The following is a 23,613-nucleotide window of genomic DNA, read 5'->3' on the forward strand; positions in this document are numbered from 1 at the left end:
TAAAAAAGTAACTAGGGGCTGGAGAGATGGCTCAGAGGTTAAGAGCACTGGCTGCTCTTCCAGAGGTCCTGAGTTCAATTCCCAGCAACCACATGGTAGCTCACAACCATCTGTAATGAAATCTGGTGCCCTCTTCTGGTGTGTAGGCATATATGTGGGCAGAACAGTGTATACATAATAAAATAAATAAATCTTTAAAAAAAAAAAGTAACTAAATTACTGGAAGGGTGCACATGAACACACTCAGCATGTGTCTGGAGGGGCACACATGAACACACTCAGCATGTGTCTGGAGGTCTGAGGACAACTTCAGGGAATTAGTTTGCTCCTTCTACCCTGTGGGTTCCAAGGACTGAACTCAGGTTGTCAGGGTTGGCCACCGGTGTCTTTACCTGCAGAACCATTTCACATGTCTGAGAACATGCTATTTTTTCCTTTTTTGAGATGGGGTTTCATTATGTAACTGGTAATTGGTTACTAACATGTTGTTCATCTAGTACTAAAGAATGAAATTTTGCAACGTTATGTAATTTAGACCTTCATTCCTTGTGGTCTCCTTACTGAAAACTTACTTAAATATATATATATATATATATATATATATATATATATATATATATATATATATATATATATTCCCATTAACAACTATTTCATCTAGAATTAAAAATTCTCAGGCTTTGGGTCTGGGCTGATGCACAGTTAACCTATATAAATATATAATAAAAATGGATATTGTTTAAGACATTGGTATTATAAGAATGTTTAAAAGTTACAATGCAAGTATGTTTGTAAAGAATACCACACATGTTAAAAAAGCAGATGAGAAAATATGGAAAATACTATCATGGAATTGCCTAAATTTTGTTTAGTAAGTTGCCACTAAATGAAAGCTATTTTACTGTCTATAATGAAGTGTGCTTACTGAGCCTTCTCTACACGGGACTCCAAAGTAGTTATTTTCTCTGAACACCAATATTACAAAGATAGGTCAAAAATGAACAACTGACTTGGCGCTTGCTACTACTCAACATCCTCAAGTAGACGCAATCAAGAATGCTAATAGTCTTGATTTAATAAAATCAAGTTATCAGGAGAACAAACGGATTTCATCTTTTTATAAGAGGTCTAGGGCTGGAGAGAAGGCTCAGTGGCTAAGAGCACTGACTGCTCTTCCAGAGGTCCCGAGTTCAATTCCCAGCACCCACATGGTGGCTCACAACTGTTTGTAACTCCAAGATCTGACACTTTCACACAGACATATATGCAGGCAAAACATCAATAAACATAAAATAAAAAATAAAGAAAATTTAAAAAAAAGATTAAAAAAAGAGGTCTAACCCTTTCTATATCTTCATTATGAAGTTATTACAACACGCTACTTGGAAAAGAACAAAAATACTATTTGTATTTTAATTTCACAGGTTAAAAAAACTTTAATTCACCGGGCGGTGGTGGCGCACGCCTTTAATCCCAGCACTTGGGAGGCAGAGGCAGGCGGATCTCTGTGAGTTCGAGGCCAGCCTGGGCTACCAAATGAGTTCCAGGAAAAGGCCCAAAGCTACACAGAGAAACCCTGTCTCAAAAAACAAAAAACAAAAACAAAAACAAAAAAAAAAAAACAAAACACTTTAATTCTAGTATATCAATAAGAAAATGCTTTACTTTAAATTTTTTAAATGTTATTTTATGTGTATGACTGTGACATTTGCCTACACATGTATGTGCAGCATATGTGTGTGCCTGGCGCCCAAGGAGGGCAGAAAGCAGCATTGGATACCCTGGAACTGAAGTTACAGAAGGTTCTGAGCCTCTGTTTGGGTGCTGGGAAACAAGGTCAGGTCCTCTGAAGACAGCCAGCACTCTTAACTGATGAGCCAAACTCCAGGCTCCAAATGCCCTTATTTTTTTTTTTTTCCCCAGAGCTGAGGACCGAACCTCAAGCGCTCTACCACTGAGCTAAATCCCCAACCCCTAAATGCCCTTATTCTAAAAAATATGGTGTGTATCAAGTCTAAATGCTAATTAAAATATGTTGATATAATATCTGGACCCTCTAAAATCATCACAAAGAAGTTCTTCCTATATTTGTTACATTTCAACTTTGCTTTGAGATTTTCTAAGATCATGCTTCTACTTATGTTAAAATGTTAACAACATATAGCCCATTTCATAAAAAAATTCTGGTATATTCTGACTTAAATATTGGCTTATTTTGATCTCTTGATTAACTGTTAAAACCCACAATTATGTACCAATATTTTATATAGCTACTAAAATATAAAACTAAGGAAAATAGTCTTATAAATTATGACATTTTTGGCAGAATAATAAAATGTACTATTTTAACACTGATAAATGATTCAAAATACTGGATATTCTGTGTATTTCATGACACAAATGCACCCAGCAAACACCAGGGGAAACAATTTATCACTCTCCTTTCAAGGGCTCATCATCTTGCAGAAGACTCTAAAAGCAGTTTCCAAGGACAGAGAATTTCTTTGTTAAGCTGAAATGTACAGATGATTAAAGTTTATAGCGGCTACTTTACAAAGGCCAGATTACCAGCAGAAGAAGACATGGAAAAGTGGATAGCTCTTTTAACAATGACAGGCGTTTCAAAATTTGTTCCCTGGGCACTCCTTAAATGAAAAGGCTGGAGTATGGCAAAGTTGTTAACAAAATCTCTATTAGGCAACCAGGGAGTGTTAAAGAAGAATGGAGGGGCACTATGAGACACACTTCTCCGTGGTCATAATTACAATTCATGAGCAAGGGTTGGCTGAGTATGACTGAATTCTCAGTATGACAACAAGAAAATTGTTTGTAGAAAGTACTATTATGCCGGGAGGTGGTGGCGCACGGCTTTAATCCCAGCACTCGGGAAGCAGAGACAGGCAGACCTCTGTGAGTTCGAGGCCAGTCTGGGCTACCAAGTGAGTTCCAGGAAAGGCGCAAAGCTACACAGAGAAACCCTGTCTTGAAACGCCCCCCCCCCAAAAAAAAAAAGAAACAAAAGTACTATTATTAGGTAGGATTCTGAACAAGGAGAAAGCATTTTTGCACTTTAGCTAACATTGAGTAAGAATAGGAAATAGGCCAGGACTGGTGGCACACACCTTTAATCCCAAGATTGAGAGGCACAGGCAGGTAGATTTCTTTGAGTTCAGGGTCAGCCTGGTCTACACAGCAAATTCAAAGCTAGCCGGGAGACTCTATTTAGAAAAAAATGAAACAAAACAAACTAGAAAATCTGTAGTAAATATTGAGAAGGGGACAAACAACTAAGAAGTTAGAAAATTTAAATACCACACACTTATATCCAAGTAAGCTGTATTAACCAGGATGTGTACTCCTGTAGTATTATCCTAAGTGTCTGACCAACATGATCCAGAACTGCCACTCAAAGTGCAGTAACTCAGCCACTAAGTGAGACCAGCCTACTGACTACACTGCTCCTTACAAACAGGGTCTTACACTAAAAGTGGAAATCAATTAATTACACAATCTCATCACTGTTTCTATCAGCTGACATTTCTTCATCGCATTTTCCCTAGTGACGGAAAAAGCAGTGCATTACGTGACATTCTGACACAGGTTTCTTATCTTGGGGATTGGTGGACCGGTATTAACAGCAAACAGTTTACAGGACAGCTACTTTGAGCAGAACTGACATAACACACAATATTTTGTGGAATAAACTGCATTTGAAATGCTACATATATGACACTGTTACTCCAAGTTTATGAAGGTGTGAAATGCACAGGCTTGGTTATCTTCTAATTTTGTAACACTTAAAGTGTATCTGTCACATGGATGGCATTCCTGAGGGATAATGATGGTGTGGGATTTTGACATACAAACATCTATGGGCAGTTAAATTAGTTCTTGATTAAACAAGGCATTCTGGATTTTGATTGGTTGAAGATTGATAATGTTAAGTTTAACAAGGACCTCATGTGAATTAAAGAATAAAATTTGGGCTTTGTCATCAGTCTTCAGCAACTCCAAAATCTTTGTATGATACTTACTGACAATTTTTGCATCATCCCTTGAGGCACTTTGATCAAGCAATAATTCAGGCACATTCACCATGTGGAAAATAAATATTCTGAAAAATCAATACATAGCTGATGAACACAGGTAATAGTACTAGTGAAAAATAAAAAAGGCCCTAGAAGATCTGCCCTACTCCAGTTAAAGCATCTAAATTCAAATAAAATAGCTTTTATCTGAAAATCTGTTGCAGTCCTTTGTTCTATGGAAGGTTTTTTTTTTTAACAAAAGCTGCTTTTTAAAGCTATAGTTTCTTGAATAATCAAAATTAAAGAGTCCATAGCAACAATAGAACAAAGTATATAAAATTGTCTACTTAAAAATTTTGTTTCTTAGCCGGGCAGTGGTGGCACACGCCTTTAATCCCAGCACTCGGGAGGCAGAGCCAGGCGGATCTCTGTGAGTTCGAGGCCAGCCTGGGCTACCAAGTGAGTTCCAGGAAAGGCGCAAAGCTACACAAAGAAACCCTGTCTTGAAAAACCAAAATAAATAAATAAATAAATAAATAAATAAATAAATAAATAAATAAAAATAAAAAAATAAATTTGTTTCTTATTTTCTCATGAAAGATAATGAATTTTAACTGATAAATCCTGATTCCATGCAGTGGGAAGGATGTGTAAAAGACTTCCAGCTTTTATATAACAGACAGATTTGCAAACGGGTTGAGTGTAAAAACTGACTGAAAATAGTGGAACTATTATTACTGCTTTTCTTAATCAGCTCTACTTTACAGTATTTAAACAATGCCCAACAACAGAAGGTGTTCAGAAATCATGGCAGAATAACTTAGATAGCAGGAAAAGGAAGAAACACTATTTAGGGTAGCTTCCAAATGTATGGCTTCTAAGTATAGATGAGGGATGATGTCATTAAGAAAGGAAAAGCCACACTGGTATAAATGGGGGGAAGTAAGTTTCACTTCTGAGGTTTCACTGAGGGAATGTAAGTAGCAATAACCAGAGGCAACTAAACTAAGTTTTTGAGGTTTGAAAGAAAAGTCTGGGATTGAAAGATATGTTTGGAAGTTCTTAATATGTAATTGATAGTTAAAAATGAGGATATGTGCTGAACTTATTTGGGAGACTATCTGTTAAGAGGGTTGGTCCATAAGTGAAATATTTGAGAAAACTAACATGGCATCGAGGAAAAGAAGATGAACATTTGTAACGAACTTGAAATAAAGTGGTCTAGGAAGCCGGTAGAAAGTCAAAGGGAATTATATCCCAGTAGCAGCATTTTCAACTTCCAGTTTGAACAGAAAGGATAAAATACTTCTAAAGGATCTATCTAGTGGTGAAGATCTTTTGTAATCTTACTAAAAAACAGGTTCCATGAAATGCAGTTAATCTGTATTATACTTGAAGTTCAGATGTAAAAACAATAGACTAATTGGCTGGAGGGATGGCTCAGTTAGTTAGACCACTGGCTGTTCTTCCAGAGGACCTGTGTTCAATTCCCAGCACCCATATGGAAGCTCACAATCATCTGTAACTCCAGTCCAAGGGGATCCAACACTACCTCCAGCTTCCTTGGACGCCAAGCACACATGTAGTGTACATACATGTGATGCACAAACATACATGCAGGCAAAACACCCATACATATAAAATCTTTATAAAAAATAATCCAGGCCTACTTCTGGCACCTCTAGCTCTATACTTCAGCATAGCTTCATCAATTCTCTGGTGGAATTCCCTTTCAGATTCTGATTCCTTTTAATATTTCACACAGAAACGTTTTATGTGCATATGTAAGCACATATGCAGGTTTAAAAGCAATGCTGATGACTAGGGATATAGTTTAGGGATAAAGTACTTTCCTAGCACATGTGAGGGTCTGGGTTTGATCAACCAGCATGGCAAAACCAAACCAAATCAAACCAACCCAAATACCAAATAATGCTGGTCACTTAATAAAAATTAGCTTCTATGATATCCATCTTAACGTTTCCAACCTAATATACATGAAAATCTTTCCAAGAATAATGCTGGTCATTTAATAAAAATTAGCTTCTATGATATCCATCTTAATGTTTCCAACCTAATATACATGAAAATCTTTCCAAGAAGTCACAACTCAAAGCGCACCATATTGAGTTTAAAAAAAAAACTTGAGTTTTTTTAAACCAATCTCCTACATCAGCTTGCATACTTTAAAAACTTTTGCCATTAAAAAGAATACTATAAGAGCCATGGTATTCCCAGGGGTGTGCCTGACTAATAAAGAGGGTTAAGTATTTTAGAATATTCTTGAGAAGATGGGCCAGTAGGATGGCTCAACTACTAATATTAATGGTGCCTGCCACCAAGCCTAATGGCTTGAGTTAATTCCTGACCCACAGGACTGAAGTACAGAACCAACTCTAGCAAGTTGTCCTATGACCTCCACATGGATTTCATGGACACACACACACTTTCATATTCGTGCTCTCTCTCATAAGTAATGAATAAAAATTAAAAATAGTTTTTATGTAGTAAAATTCAAATGACACAAAAGTATAATCTTCTAGAGCTATTCTGCTTCAGCTCCACTCCTAATAACCAGTTTCTGGGTATCTCACACCCGCATTCACCACATTTCTACAGCACTTTGAAACATACCCATCCCTATCATCTCACACCCATGAACACTTTAGGATTCATCTTTAAATGAAGGCCTCTTGTATTCTGTTAAGTGCTGACAAATATCTCAGAAGCACAGGAAAACTCCACTTCCCTGCCTTTTTATTAGGTAACCACTCTTTTATTTTTTTAAGTTATTTTTTATTAGGTATATACTTTTTGTTAGTCAGTCACTCTTATAAGTTGGTTTATTCCTCCAAAGTAAGAAAAGTACATATCACTATGCTTTACAAGTCTTTTTCTCCCCACTTTTTGAGACAGGGTCTCACCATGTAGCCCTGACTGGCCTTGAACTTATGGAGATCTGCTCGCTTGCCTCTGTCTCAAGTGCTAGAATTAAAGATATGCACTACCATACCTAGCTGCTAAGTCTTTTAAACAACTGAAGTTCTCTGTTTTTTTGTTCGTTTGTTTGCTTGAATCTCATAGGTAAGTCATATCTTGGCTGGCATTTTAATTTCTATAAATTTAATTCTCAAGTTCTTCAGTTTCACTGGCTCTATTACTTACATTTCGTTTTACTCATAATTCTCTGTGGTTTTGTTATGTCGTACCAAATATGACTTGATTTATTTTCTAAAATATCAATTTAATTGTTTAATTCACTTATTTACTGAATTACCATGTTTTGCTAGCATCTACAAGTATTTCATTTTTTGAGGTGTCTGTTTTACTGGAGACTGAACTTAGAGCCTCACATATGCTAGGAAAACACTTTACCAACTAAGCCACAGTCCTGGCCCCAAACTTTCATTTCTAGACTCATCCTGCCCTGTGGTCCAGGCTGGATCTGGAACTAGTAATCTTTCTGTGCTCCTGCATGCTGAGACCACACACCATTTCTAAGACTGTCTGTGTAGTATCAGAATTTCTCTAAGTGCCTATTTTTGATGCTGAACTTAGATTTCCTCTAGTTCTTTTATTTAGTGGGGTTAAAATTGAATTCATTTAAGCTGACTGCTTTCTCATAACTCCAGGAAACCCTGGATGGTTGTTACCTTTTTTTTTTTTTTTAATCAGTATATGGCAACCTGACATAGTAGTCCAAGTGGCAGCTCTTGGCACAAGGAGAAGAAGGTAAGGTAGCCTTTCCTAGTAAGCAGCTGAAGCACTGGGAAGAAGCTTGTCTGCTACCTAGAGGGTTTCACAGCCCCAGATGATACAATGGATTAACTCACCTACATACACAGTCCTTAGATTCATGTGAGAGAGAACCTTGACATAATCTCCCAGGGTCAGTCTCTGTTTACTGAGCAGTATCTATGCCTTTACATATTAAATTTACATTTTCCACTACAGGGCAGAGATAAAAGTTACCACTTTTATAATTTTACCTATAGTTCAGATCCATTAATATCACTTCTCTCAATACTGAGAGATATCAATCATTTACTAGTGTTATATTTCCTCTTTATTCACCTCCACTCTCCTCCTATAATTAACTAGTCTGTGTGTGAAGTAGGTGAAAACACTGGAAAACTTACAGAAGAGTGGATATTCTATTTCCTAAATAAAGCAAAACAACTGTTGCAGCTGCTTGTCACTCTCAGAAATCATGTACTATCTCTTACATAGTATATAACTACATAACACCCTCATCTGAAGAATTAGAATGCATATGTGATATACAGACATGCGCGCGCGCACGCATACACACACACACACAAAGCTGATGAAATGGCTCAATCAGAAAAGGTGCTTACCACAAAGTCTGATGATTTGAGTTTAATCCCTGGAACCCACGTGGTGGAAAAGAACCTACTTCTGCAAGTTGTCTTCTGACCCCCACATTCATGCCATGGCACCCATGCCCTATTCCCCCTCTACGTAAAATGAATAAATAAATGTCTAAAAATTAGTTTATCAACATCCTGAACCATACATGTGCTGTTTACTTTGACTAAGTTTTATGTAAAATTCTCCTGGAGAGTAAATCACCAATGAAAACTATGCTTAAGGTTTTTTTTTGTTGTTGTTTTTGTTTTTGTTTTAAGAGACAGGGTTTCTCTGTGTTGTTTTAGTGCCTGTCCTAGATCTCGCTCTGTAGACCAGGCTGGCCTCGAACTCACAGAGAGCTGCCTGGCTCTGCCTCCCAAGTGCTGGGATTAAAGGCGAGCACCAATGCCACCTGGCTATGCTTAAGTTTTTAATGTTGCTTATTTTCTATAAAGTTTGATATGTCTTTCCAGCCATCTTGGGGGTGAGGGATACATGTTCTCCTTTTTCTTTTCCATGCAATGACTCTGTTCAGGAACAAAATCTGTTTAGGTCGCTACCTCCTTGGTCTTGCTGACTGTACACTCTTGTTGCAGTACAACACGTTCCTTTTAGAGGGCAGCTGGGACCTGAGCACTGAACAGGAAAGTCTGTTCCCTTTGACAGAGTTCTCTTATCACAAACATGAGGCAGTTTTATTCTTGCTTTTTATTTAATGGTAGTAATTGTGATGGCCAATGCTTAGATATGTTAACAACTCAGGACTACAAATATGGTCACATTTTTTCCACATATTTTACCTGGATTAATTTTCTAAAGACATTTCTTTTCTTTCTTTCTTTCTTTTTTTTTTTTTTTTAAGATTTATTTATTTGTTATGTAGATAGTATTCTGTTTGCATGTTTGCCTGCACGCCATAGGAGGGCACCAGATCTCATTACAGATGGTTGTGAGCTACCATGTGGCTTCTGGGAATTGAACTCAGGACCTCTGGAAGAACAAGTCAGTGCTCTTAACCTCTGAGCCATCTCTTTAGCCACTAAAGATATTTCTTAACACAAAGATGTTTCCCAGTTTTAGGATTCTTACAGACTAGGTAAGATAATGACATTTTCCCTGTTTACTTGCTTAATTAAAAAAAAAAAAAAGTAAACTGAACCAGGCGGTGGTGGCGCATGCCTTTAATCCCAGCACTTGAGAGGCAGAGGTAGGTGGATCTCTATGAGTTTGAGGCCACAGAGCGAGTTCTACAGAGTGAGTTCCAGGACAGGCTCCAAAGCTACACAAGAAACTCTATCTCAAAAAACAAACAAACAAACAAAACCTAAAAAACAACAACAACAAAAAAAAAACAGGTTCTCTAGCATTCTCTGATTATTACACATTAGTGTCTGAAAGTATCATTATAAACCCATGGATTTAAACGTATAAAATAAATTGTCAAACTTTGCAATTTATCTTATTTATAGGTTCTTTTTATTTTTTAAATTAGTTTTTCAAGGCAAGATTTCACTCTGTAACCTTGGCTGTTCTGGAACTCACAACAATTGTCTATAACACAGCTCCTAGGGATCAGATCCCCTTCTGGCATTTGTAGACACTGACTCACATGCATACCCCATACCAATATACATCATCAAAAATACAAATAAAATCTTTGAAAAAGACAAAAATTCTCCTTACATGCCACAATGTGGCCACCAACGTCCTTATTTCACACTGATATATTGCTTGTGAAATGATCTAATGCTGTTCTTCACATCCACTTTTCTCCTTCAGTAGAGGTTCTAGCCTAGAACAGGTACTGTCTTTTAATTATGTCTTTCAAATTCTAAAATAGTTCTGCTATTTTTTTCTGGCCTCTCTTAACACTGTCAACTCCTTTTTAAAAATAATTTTTATCCATTTTTAGGAATGTCTGAGACAGAAAGAGTGCAAGAGAGAGAGGGGGAGGAAGGGAGGGAAGGTGAGGTGAAGAGGGGGGGGAGAGAGAGGTGGGGAAAGAGAGGTGGTGGAGCAGTACCCTCAGAAGCTAGGAGAGGGCATCAGACTCCCTGGAACTGGAGTTACAGACAGCGCTGAGCTGCCATGTGGGTGCTGGGAATTGAACTCAGGACCTCTGGAAGAACAGCCAGTGCTCTCAACTGCTGAGCCATCTCTCCAGCCCACACTGTCAATTCTTAATCTATGACATTAAGTTGGCTTTATTTTTTAAAACATAGAACATTCTTCAAGATAACACAAGTTCAGATGGTGATGATCTACACTTATTACATCTGGAGGCACACACTCTAGATCTACATTTACATCTGGAGGCACACGCTGTGCATCTTCTCTTACATTCCGAGGCACACTCTGTACATCTATACTTCCATCCTGAGGTACACACTGTGCATCTAGACTTATCGTATCTGGAGGCACATGCTGTGCATCTAGACTTATCACATCTGGAGACACACACTGTGCATCTACACTTATCACATCTGGAGGCACACACTGTGCATCTACACTTATCACATCTGGAGGCACACACTGTGCATCTATACTTATCACATCTGGAGGCACATGCTGTTCATTTACCTTATCACATCTGGAGGCGCACGCTGTGCCTCTACACTTATCACATCTGGAGGCACAGGCTGTGCCTCTACACTTATCACATCTGGAGGCACAGGCTGTGCCTCTACACTTATCACATCTGGAAGTGCATGCCGTGCATCTATATTTACATTTGGAGGCACACGCTGTGCATCTGTCCTTACTTAGATGATGCTCATTTGGGTCACCCAGTCAAGGAATCACTCTATTTCTCTGTTATATTACTGACTTGTTCTTCCCCCTATCTATATAGGTCTAGGAATTTCTCAAAACTCAAAGAATGATAGACATGTATTTTCCAACACAATTATTACCAAGAGAAATCATAAGCAAATATCAAACTTCAGTTAATAAAATGCATACTCAAGTATTTAGGGATGCCTGCGTCTTATTGTGAATTGTCAAAACATAAGAAGTACCCTGGACATAGTAGTGCACGCCTTTAATCCCAGCACTTGGGAGGCACAAGCAGGAGGACATCTGAGTTGGAGGTTGGTCTGGTCTACATAGAGTTCCAGGCTAGTCAAGGCTAGAGAAAGTGATGGATGAGAATATGACAATGTAAAGGAAATACAGTAAAAGTTAACAATTGGGAAATATAATTGATGGGTATAGGGTATTTACTGTGTATAATACTTGCTAGAAATACAAATAAATATGTACTTACTATGTATAATTTCTTGAAAATTAATACATTTGAGTATTTTCCATAATAAAATGTTGAGAATTTGGGGTGAAGGCTGTATTCTCAACTGGTAGAGTGCTTGCTTACTCTCATAGGCCTTGAATGTGGTAGCATATGCCTTTAATCACAGTACTTGGGAGGTGGAGGAAAGTGGACTGCAAGGTCAAGGCCAGTTCTGACTACATAGTGAGTTTGAGGTCTGCCCAGGCTACATGATATTCTGTCCAAAAAGGGGGGGGGAGACAGAGAGAATTTTAAAAACACGCTGTAAGAGGCTAGCTTACAAAGAAGACAGGTGGTAATGGACAGAAATGATCTTCACCACGGTTTTCAAGTGTAGTCTACCTAATACTGTCTGAAAAACAGACAGCACTTAGAAAACTAACAGGTGGTTCCACAGTCACCTAATATACAGTGTCCGATCTGTGTGCGCACACCTGGAGGTGTGGCTCAGTCAGACTGTCCTGTGCTCCTGTGCATTCGGTCCTAAGCTCCACTTCTAGCACTGCCCTTTAATGGCTGAGTCAGCTCTACAACCCTTCTCTTTACAACTTTTTATGCATATGTGTTTGGTTACGTGACTGCCACAGTGCATGTAGAGGTCAGAGGACAACTTTTAAGAGTTGGTCTTCTTTCACCACATGGGTTCCAGGAACTAAATTCAGGTTACAGGCTTGACAGCAGGCATCTTTAAGCACTTACAGAGCCATGCTTAAAACAGTTTTATATGAGAACAGAAAAAAAAAGCGCCAAATAGTTGTCCTTTAATTGTTTTTGTGTGTCTTCATACATACGGTATGCACATGTGTGCATATACATTTGCTTGTACGGGGTGCATTTGTATGATGATGTGAATGCATATTCGTGCCAGGGGTTGATGTTAAATGTCTTCCTTCATTACTTCCCACCTTGTATAGTGGGTGCTTGACAATTTGGCTTGTTTAGCTAGGCAGTCTGACTGCTCCCAAACACTGGGTTACACCCAGTCCATGACACTCTGCTGGCATTTTCTGTAGGAGCTAGAGATCCAGACTCGGGTCTTCAAGCAGCAAGCACTTGACCTGTGGAGTCACCATCTCCCAAGACCTCTACACAAAACAGTATCTTTCTACAGTAGTATATATGTAATTGAATATATACAGGGAGTATGTATGTAACTTAAATTAATAAATACTTTAGGGAGATGTCTTTTTAACCTATATCCTTTATGGTTTATTTATCCAAACAGACCAAAAAACATTTTTCTTATTTTAAAATTCTTTTTTTAATGATTTATTTTTATTTTTTTGGTTTTTCGAGACAGGGTTTCTCTGTAAAGCTTTGCACCTTTCCTGGAACTCACTTTGGAGACCAGGCTGGCCTCGAAGTCACTGAGATCTGCCTGCCTCTGCCTCCTGAGTGCTGGGATTAAAAGCGTGTGCCACCACCGCCTAGCAATTTATTTTTATTTTTATGTACATTGGTGTTCTGCCTGCAAGTATGTTTGTATGAGGGCGTTAGATCCCCTGGAACTGGAATTACAGACAGTTGGAGCTGACATGTGGGTGCTGGGAATTGAACCTGAGTCCTTTGGAAGAGCAGTCAATGCTCTTAACCACTGAGCCATCTCTTCAGCCCTTATTTTCGAGACAGAGCTTCTCTGTGTAGTTTTGGTGCCTGTCCTCGATCTCACTCTGCATACTAGGCTGGTCTCGAACTCACAGAGATCCACCTGGCTCTGCCTCCTGAATGCTGGGATTAAAGGTGTGCACCACCACCGCCTAGCTATTTTAAAATTCTTAATAGAGTAAATGCAAACCCACTTCTATTTTGTAACATAGTATATATGGAAGGATGTTTGTAATATTATTAGAAAAACTAAACACAAATGAGTTTTCATTATGGGTGTGGCCCTATAGGTTAACCAAGCTCTAGGATATGTGTATCAGTACATGTCCATCAGTATATAAGTGCATCAGTATATATGTGCAACAATCAATACATGTGCCTCAGCACATGTCCATCAGTACATGTGTGCCTCAGTACATGTCCATCAGTATATAAGTGCATCAATCAGTACATGTGTGCCTCAGCACATGTCCATCAGTATATAAGTGCACTGGTACATGTGCCTCAATCCATGTGCAGAACAAACTGGATTCGGTGAATTCTTTTAAAACCTAAGTCAAGGATATGAAGTTGGGAGGGGTGGTGACAGAGTGAGGGTAGATCGCTAAGGAACTGAGGGTCAGCATGTTCAAAATACTTTGTGTGCTCTTTAAAAATACATTTTAAAACTAAAATAGTTATCACATACTATACTCCTAAAAAAACAGATTCCTTTACTTTTACGTGTTGCCTGGTGCCAAGGAGCCTAGCAGGTGCTGGTTCTTCTGGAACCAGAGTGAAGGTGGTTGGGAGTTCTGCCTGGGGCCTCTGCAAGAGCAGCCAGCACGCTTACCCATGAGCCATCCCTCTGGCCACGTCACGTGCCTTTTGAGTTTACTATACTTGCTGCTGTTGTCTCTGTTTCACAAGTGTTTGAGTTTTTGTGTGAGGTCTAAACTGTGCTTTTCTTTGTAAGCGTAACCTCTTGTAGAATCTACTGATGATATTTACAAGTCATTCAGGTCGCTATAGTCAGTGGCAGCTGCTGGTCTTTATCCCATGGCCGCTTTCTTACTTTATCCACAATCTGGCAGCACGTCTTGATCAACGGAGCACATTTCCAACTACCTCCAGCCACGGCAACCATTCCACACTCAGATGCATTCTTTTAGTCAGCCTTCACATGACAGATAAGTAAGTATTATATAAAAGTAAAAGGTAAAACTATTTTCAAACTATTACTTTCTGTAAATGGTAAAAGTACACTTTGGTATTTAATCTCTTGTCTATAATTTAATGTAAAAGTCACATGTCTACATACTTATAAGAATTGAGACTTTATGTAGGCATGGCCATTTGTCATACTTGCTTTTTTTCATTGAGTTTTGCCTAAAATACAATGAATTCTTCCAATTTGAACCCAGAAAACTTTTCTCAACATGGAAAAGTGTTTTCTGTAATATACGTGAACTGTTATTTCTTTAAACTCTAAGTATGCCAAATGTTTTCTAACATGTCCTTTAAGGGGCTGCGGGTTAGCTCAGTAGCAAACTGCTCACCTAACATGCATAGGGCTGTGGATCCCGTCCCCAGCTCAAAAGAATTATTTTAGATTACCCTTTTTAAAAAATTATGTTTGTACCAGGCATGGTGGTGGATGCCTTGAATCCTAGCACTCAGAAGACAGAGGCAGGCAGAGCTCTGAGTTCAAGGTTAGCCAGAAACAGAGTAAGACCTTGCTCAGACAAATAAAACAAAACAAAAAACTAGTAATAATAAATAAAAGTTATGTTTGTAAAGAAATTGCTTATTAGGGCTCAACCACCCAATTACAAAAGCACAAACTGACTTATTAAATCAAGAAAAGACACGAACTATAGTGTTAGTAGCTACATAATAGCAAACAGAAGGGAAATGACAGCAGAATTGCTGATAGGCATGCCCGGTGAGAGGTTCTGCAGTAAGACTAAGTGAGGTCAAAGGTTAGGTTAGCAACTTAGGTAGTTACAATAGATAGAGGGTGGTATGGTACTGGGACTGCATTCACATACGCTGCAGACAGCACATAAAGGTCAGTAACTACACCACTCATAGCTAACCACAGAAGCATTCAATAACTAGCTAGCATTATTCTAAGGTGACCATTTTATGTATTACACACCAATGCAGAATGTTCTATAAAATACCGCGTCAAACAATTGGATATATATTATCTGAAACTGGAGCTGGGCTTGGGGGTACACACCTGTAATCCAAGCACTAAGAATGGGGCAGGAAGATTTCAAGTTTGAGGCTGGCCTAGGCTAAACAGCAAAACCCTGTCTCAAAACAACAAGCAAGACACAAACCTGTATAACTTTCATCATCACCAGACAAAGGCACCTCTCTTTTTAGCAGCAACTCCAATTCCTCTGTCTCTGCTACATCCACTGGACGCTCTCCATGTTTATTAGCTTGAAATGGATTCCCACCATGACGAAGCAACAGTTTCACTATCTGCAACATTAAAGAGTAGGAAGATTTAGTTCTGTCCTTTATTTCAAACCTTTCTCCCTCTCTTCTTTTACACGTATGAGTGTTTTGCCTGCATTTGTCTGTGTACCACTCGCCTGCCTGGTGTCCAAAGTGCTCAGAAGAGGGCATCAGATCCCCTGGGATTGGCTGGAATGACACATTGTTGTGAGCTGCCATATGGGTGTTGGGAACTGAACCAGGCATCCAGAATAGCAGCATGTGGTCTTAACTGCTGAACCATCTCTCCAGTCTCTCAAGCTAGTTTCTTGATAACACAACATCCATTTGAATGTTATTTTGTCTATTCTATATCCATGACATAGCATCTACTCAAAATTATTATTATTATTATTATTATTATTATTATTATTATTATTATTATTATTTTAAAGATTTATTTATTACATATACAGTGTTCTGCATGCATGTATCCCTGCAGGCCAGATGAGGGCACTAGATCTCATTACAGATGGTTGTGAGCCACCATGTGGTTGCTGGGAATTGAACTCAGGACCTCTGGAAGAGCAGCCAGTGCTCTTAACCTCTGAGCTATCTCTCCAGCCCCCAAAATTATTATTATTACCCTTCACTAATTGAACTTTCATTAAACCTTACTCCACCCAATGACTTCATCTATTATAAAGAAATGTTCTCCTTAATTTTTAAATGAGGGTGGGGGTTGTTGGAACTGGAGAGATGGGGTAGGAGAGCTGGAAAGATGGTTTCACAGACTGGTCCACATAGAGTTCCAGGACAGCCAGGGGTATATATAGAGAGATGGTCTGTCTGAAAACCAAGATTCTTGACCCTGCTGAGAGCTTCCTATAACCATCAAGAAGCAATCAATGTAGGTATAGAGGGTTGGAAAAACATGCCACAAAGTTTCCAACATAAACAACATTTTTACAGATAGCCCTATATACAAACACTCTAATGAATAGTTACATTCACTTAAAATTGCTTAAAACGTAACAGGCAACAAATGAGAAAGTAAGGAAAAATGATAAGCCAAAAAAGTAATAAATACAACTGGGTGGTGGTGGCACACACCTTTAATCACAGCACCGGGGAGGCAGAGGCAGGCGGATTTCTGTGAGTCCGAGGCCAGCCTGATCTTACAGAGTGAGTTCTAGGACAGCCAGGGGTACACACAGAGAGACCCTGTCTCAAAAATAAATAATTAAATAAATAATAACAATAGCTACCTAAAACAGAACTAGGAGTAAAGCAGCATAAAGATGTGTAAATAAGGCACAATATATTTGTGAATGGCAGGGCACAGATAGGCCCTGGGAAGCTGTGTCCTGCCCTCCAACCCTGACCTCTTAGACCTGTTCATAGATCCGCTCTCTTTCAACTTCCCCTCCTTAAAAGGTTTGATGTTTCTTAACGATATTGTGATTTTTACTGAATGGAAAAGTATTTCCTTAGCTTAGTCCACAGGACATGGTGTAGATATCTAGGGTAAGAGATGGCTCAGTGGTTACGCACTCTCACTGCTCTTATAGAGGACCTGGGTTCAGTTCCCAGAGCCAAGATGGTAGCTTACAGCTACCTGTACATGGATACCCTCTTGTCTTTGCAGGTTCCTGCACACACATGGCGCTCACATGCATGTAAGTTAAATCTGTATGTACAGTCATTTTAAACTCTTGAACAGAGCACAGCGGTGTCCTTCTAGAAGGGCTGCAAACATTACTGAGTGCTTAAAGCACAGGAGCTCAAATGTCACTTTTGGAAATACTGTGCTGGTAGGAGCATATTTAGGAACTTAGGGTCACAGAAATAGGTCTAAGTCACAAGGTATAATTCCACTTTTATAGCAGGTGTCTACCTACTTACCAGCCAACATTACAATGTCTTTAATGAGAAAAATGTGAAAATATCTTACAGAAAATAATGAAGAAAACAGCACTTTTTATTTCTAAAATTTATTTTAGTATAATATGAAGTACAGCAATACTGAAGGGACTTTTAGGGTATTCTTCCCTGATGTTTCCACATTTTCAAGGTTTGCTTGCATGTCCTTCATTATATTCCCTTTTAAAAGGTCTAATTCTCAGGACTATCGACATGACTGAGATGACTCAGCAGTTAAAAGTACTTGCACTCTGGCAGAGAATCTGGAGTGGGTTCCAGCACTCACAAGGCAGTTAACAACCATCTGACACTTCAGTTCCCAGGTCTCGAGCGCCCTCTTCTGGCTCTCACAGACACTGCACACATGTGGTATACAGACATGCATACACACAAAGTACCCATGCAAATTTTATTAAAGCTTTTTTGTTTGTTTGTTTGTTTTGAGACAGGGTTTCTCTTTGTGTATAGCGCTGGCTGTCCTAGAACTCACTGGCCTCAAACTCACAGAGATCTGCCTGCCTCTGCCTCCTGAATGCTGGCATTAAAGGTGTGCACCACCGCTACCTGGCTAAAAAGCTTTAAAAAAAATTAAATAAAAAGAAACCTCTCTCTTTTTAAAGGTATTATAATTTTAAGAGGAGGAAATGGATGCTCACAAGAGAGACCTAACTTATTTAATTAAGAGCACAGTAATTGCCGGGCGGTGGTGGTGCATGTCTTTAATCCTAGCACTTGGGAGGCAGAGCAAGGCCTCTCTGTGAGTTCAAGACCAGCCTGGTCTACAGAGTGAGATCCAGGACAGCACCAAAACTACACAGAGAAACCCCTATAACCTCTGCTGTTAGTGTATGTCCCAACCATACTCCATCTATTTATCTGACAGATGAAAGTATTGTAATAAAATGTTTACCAAATTGTTTAACTTATTCTCAATTAAATATCACATATTTTATTTTCAGGGAGTTCTTTTGAGTCTCATTGTATAACCCTCACTGGTCTACTATGTAGACCAGGATGATCTCAATTTCAAAGACCTGCCTATCTCTGCCCCTCAAGTGCTAGGATTAAAGGTGTGCAATGCCATGCCTGCCTGAACATGGCTTACTTTACGAAAAAATAATGCTAAATCAAGTTAAGTACAAATAAGAAGTCAGAAAATAGAAAAAAAGAAAATAAAGATGAGGTAAAGGAGCAATGAATGAAATTCAAGATCATACAACTAAGAGGTGTGCTCAATTACTCCTGGTTGCCTTTGTTGAGTGAGAATATACACCATGACTTGTTCACCATACTCACATCTCTGTGTCCACTGCTGGCAGAATCATGGAGGGGCGTGTCATCATCTAATCCTTGTGTGTTAACATCTGCTCCTGCTGCTATCAGTATTTTAGCAACGTCGTAATATCCAACATTGCACGCTTCATGCAAAGGTGTCCAACCTAAAGTGAGAATATGAACAAGATTCATGCTTTCCATGTTCATATCTATATGTAGCACATCAATTCTAAATTAAACATGATACAAAAGAAAAAGGAAAGAGGAAGAAACTATTTAAAAGAAACAAGAACACCATCAATTTTGCAGAAAGTTCATTTGAGGGAATATTAGTTTCAACGGAACTAAATTATTTGATAAAATATTAACTTTATTCAGTATTAATTTGGTTTAATTCATAATCATCAAAACTATAGAAAAATAAAAAAGGCAAAATATGAGTAATTTTGGTAAGTCAGTTAAAATCCTTTGTTTTATGTCTTATGTTGATATCTTTTCTAGACTTTATACTACTTTAAAAAAACACGTCATTTTGTTTTCGTAATTAAATGTGTTCACTCTTTTCTAGATGTAGTACTGCTTTTAAAAAAGATGTCACTTTATTTTCATAATTAAATGTGTTCACAAATAATAGAAAACACTAAAAAACACAAACAGCACTGTAATCCTATAATAATCCTATCACCAAATATAATTGTTTTTAGAATTTCATGTAATTCTTACTAGCTTTCCCCATATTCAGAAACAAGGATGCATGTTTGTTGTGGAATATTTCTTTACACTGTAAAGATGTGTCTTTGCCTACGGTGCCTTCTGATTGGTTTAATAAAGAGCTAAATGGCCAATAACTAGGAGGAGAGAAAGGCAAGGCAGGACTTCCAGGAGAGAGAGAGAGAAACTGGGAGGAGGAATCTAGTATTTCACCAGCAGACGTGGAGCAAGTCAGATGTGTTGTACAAAGAGTTAACCAAGCCATTTTGGCAGAATGTAGATTAAAAAAATATGGGTTAATTAAGTTATAAAAGCTAGTGGGGAAAATGCCTAACCTAAAGCCAAGCTTTCATAATTAATAATAAGTCTCTGGGTCATTATTTGAAGGCTGGTGGTCCAAAGATAGCCCAACAAGAAGGCTTGCTACAGATGTTTAATCCTTTATCTGAAGTAGTGCTTCTTTCCCCCGCCCCTAGACAGGGTCTCTCTATGTAGCCCTGGCTGTCCTGGAATTCGCTCTGTAGACCAGGCTGGCCTCCAACTCACTAAGATCCACCTGCCTCTGCTTCCCCGGTGATGGAATTAAAGGTGTGCACCACCACCACCCTGGCTATGTGGTGTTTCCTTTTATTGTTATGTTCTTCTAGAACATACTATTGCTTTGATTCTTTCCAGATTCCATCTCCCCTAACAGCCCAGCATGGCTTCAGTCACCTCAGGATCGCCCTGAGCACTGGAGTTACAGGTACATACTACCATACCTGGGTAGGACACAGTACTCAACTGACTGAATAAACAGTTATTTATTTTTACAAGTTCCCATCCTGGGGAACTGGCTTACTGTTAGATTTGAATTTAGAAAAAAAAAATGCTTCAATATTATCCCTTACTCAATTTTTATACATCTCAGATCATGTTTTAAAATAAATCTGTAAATGTAGAATCTTAGATGAACAGTGATGTATGTTTTGGGTAGATAATAAAATGTATCATCACTCCAGAATGCATCAGTGTCTCTTTCTCTCCATTCTTTCTCCCTCCCCTCCTATCTCTTCTATAGAGATCCCTCTGCCTCTACCTCCAAAGTGCTGAAATTATAGGTGTGATAATATCCAGTCCTAATGAAGACATGAAGAAAAGGACCGCTTCATACACTTTTTTTGTTGCTGAGAGAGGGCCTGACTTTGAACTCTGTATGTAGCTAAGACTGCAATGCTTGGCCTCCTGACTGCTGGGAATAAGAGGTGTATGTCATTTTGCTTGGCTTTCATATAAGATATGAACTGATGGATACATGACTTTTGGTAGATAAGCTGCCATTATTTAAAATAACTTACAATATGCATCTCCTTTATTATAAGTAATTTCAATTCTACTAAGATACTTCATAACTATGTACAAATACATTTCTTTTTCTTTTTCTTTTTTTTTTTTTTTTTTTGGTTTTTCGAGACAGGGTTTCTCTGTGTAGCTTTGCGCCTTTTCCTGGAACTCACTTGGTAGTCCAGGCTGGCCTCGAACTCACAGAGATCTGCATGGCTCTGCCTCCCGAGTGCTGGGATTAAAGGCGTGCGCCACCACCACCCGACATACATTTCTAAAAGAGTGTTCACTACAGTACTACTTAAGAAAAGCCAGGCATGGTGGCACATGCCTTTAACCCAGGTGGCAGAGGCAAGTGTATCTCTGTGAGTTAGAGGCCAGCCTGGTCTACACAGCACATTTAAGAACAGCCATGGCTACATAGAGAAACCCTGTCTCAAAAAAAAAAAAAAAAAAAAAAAAAAAAAAAAAAAAAAAAAAAAAACAAACACCCAGAAAGGCTACACTATAAAATATGAAGCTATTAAAATTGAAATACCAGCAGGCAGTGGCGGCGCATGCCTTTAATCCCAGCGTTCAGGAGGCAGAGCCAGGTGGATCTCTGTGAGTTTGAGGCCAGCCTGGTCTACAGAGTAAGATCCAGGACAGGCACCAAAACTACACAGAGAAACTGTCTCAGAAAAAAAATAAATGAAATACACAAACACATCTTCCAAATATTATAGGTAAATTACAGAATTATAGATACACAAAGAATTATTTCATGTTTTTTAAAGTCTATGTATAATTATGTAAATGTTAAATTTTATGCATAATCATGAAAATAAGCTGATAGATAGTTTTCCAAGTTGTTAATAATTTTGTAGAAGAGAAAAAGTATGGGGTGTGGGGAAAGGCAAGAAGAGCATAACATGTGAAATTACATTTGATTGTGGCCAAAGGCAAAGAAGTGATACGTGCAATTAAGGAGAATTTCTTTATTTTGACATGCTTTGACTGCTTGTATTCTTAAGAGTGGTAAAAATTATGCTACCTGGGTAATTAAAACTAACAAAGGCTAGCGAGAAGGCTGAGCAGATAAAGGTACTTACAGGGCAAGCCTGGAGACCAGAGAAACCTACATAAGGTGGAAGGAGAAAACTGACCACAGAGTTGTCCTCTGAATCCACATGTATGCTGTAGCACACGCCCCACTTTCCTAAACACACTAATACTAAGTATACTTTTAAAAAAAGAAAAGATAATTCTACTCTCTTATAATCCTTGTATTCAAGTTAATAAACATTCTTGAAACAACTATTTATAAATTAACCATATTAAAATATTATATGCTCAAATTTACCTAAAATAGAGACTAATATATATATAATTACACAGTAGTATATGCAAGTTGTATACATAAAAATCTGATTAACTGTTGACATGGAAATGTAACAGATCAAGGTTTTATATATACTTCAATTCTGAATAAAATATTCTTTTAAAATTATAGCCAGGATGTTTCCATTTCAGTCCCTGGCACCAGTGTCAATAAGGTCTCACCTGCAAAGTCTTTTACGTTCACATTTGCCCCTAAACTTATTAACTCTTTGACTTGCTTCACATCTCCTCGAATAGCAGCCATGTGTAAAGGAGTTTCACCGCGTTCATTTCTTTTATTAATTTTATCTTTTTGTCGAGAGGAAGAACTGGGCGTCTTCTTCTGGGCTGGTGTTGCTTGTGACGGATGACTTGGTGTGGAATCTGTAAGAAAGAAGACAGTTCAGAAAAGTTCCCAATACCTGTGAACCACATCAACCACCAGCATGGCACAGTAACCCTATGGATATAGTAGTGGCCCACGTACCTTGGTAGTAACCAACTGCTCTCTAATTGGACCGAAAGACCCACTCAACAAGAAGAAAGCCATGCCTAGTACTAATTAATTAGCACTAGTGAAATGATGGTTACTGGAGAAGAATCTACAACTACTAATTTAGTAAACCAGCATAACCCTTAATAACAATCTATAAACATTTGTCCTTATACAGATAAGTGTAGTTTCTAACTCTTACCAAGGAAGCTTCTCTTTGCAACAGATGGAGACCATTACAGGAAACCACAACCACCAAAACATAGATCTGTGGAGCCCAGTCCCAATGGATATGTCTACAAAACATTCCTATACCTAAGGCCCAGGGAACACTGAGGAAGAGGGGCAGAATGATTCCAAGAGTCAGAGAGTCAGGGACTTTGCTGGGAGACTGTGTTTCCTGGTAACATTGAAAGCTATACTGTAGCTTAAGTTTTTCTGTATCCTGGCCTGCTAGCAGTCGGGACAAATCTCTCCCACTCATGTTCCCCAAGCAAACACACAGAGACTTGTATTACTTATAAACTATATGGCCGGGGAAGGCTTCTTCCTATCTGTTCTTATATCTTAAATTAACCCATTTCTATAAATCTATACCTTGCCACGTGGCTCGTGGCTTACTGGTATCTTACATCATGCTTCTCTTCTCCTCGTGGTGGCTGGCAGTGTCTCCCTGATTCAGCCTTCTCCCAGTATTCTCCTCTCTCCTTGTCCCACGTACACTATCCTTCCTGCCTGGCTACTGGCCAATCAGTGTCAATACTATGTTAAAGTTAAACCTTCCTTTTTGAAAAAAACAAAAACAAAAA

General features: G+C 38.5%; 1 protein-coding gene across 5 annotated transcripts in view; it reads right to left on the reverse strand.

The window, feature by feature from the left end:
* Ankrd12 (ankyrin repeat domain 12) overlaps positions 1-23,613 on the reverse strand; it is a 112,321-nt gene that overhangs the window by 45,242 nt on the left and 43,466 nt on the right. For 4 of the 5 annotated variants that reach the window (XM_037210177.1, XM_028873974.2, XM_028873975.2 and 1 more), the window contains 3 exons: positions 22,495-22,695; positions 18,940-19,082; positions 15,618-15,765 (listed from right to left, as the gene is read on the reverse strand). In XM_037210177.1, coding sequence (XP_037066072.1) covers positions 15,618-15,765; positions 18,940-19,082; positions 22,495-22,695 — 492 coding nt within the window. Of the gene's footprint in view, positions 1-4,034; positions 4,115-15,617; positions 15,766-18,939; positions 19,083-22,494; positions 22,696-23,613 lie in introns of those variants that run through there. The other variant, XM_037210178.1, reaches the window with a different exon arrangement.

Source organism: Peromyscus leucopus, chromosome 13 (genome assembly GCF_004664715.2).
Source record: "Peromyscus leucopus breed LL Stock chromosome 13, UCI_PerLeu_2.1, whole genome shotgun sequence".
Lineage (NCBI taxonomy): Eukaryota > Metazoa > Chordata > Mammalia > Rodentia > Cricetidae > Peromyscus > Peromyscus leucopus.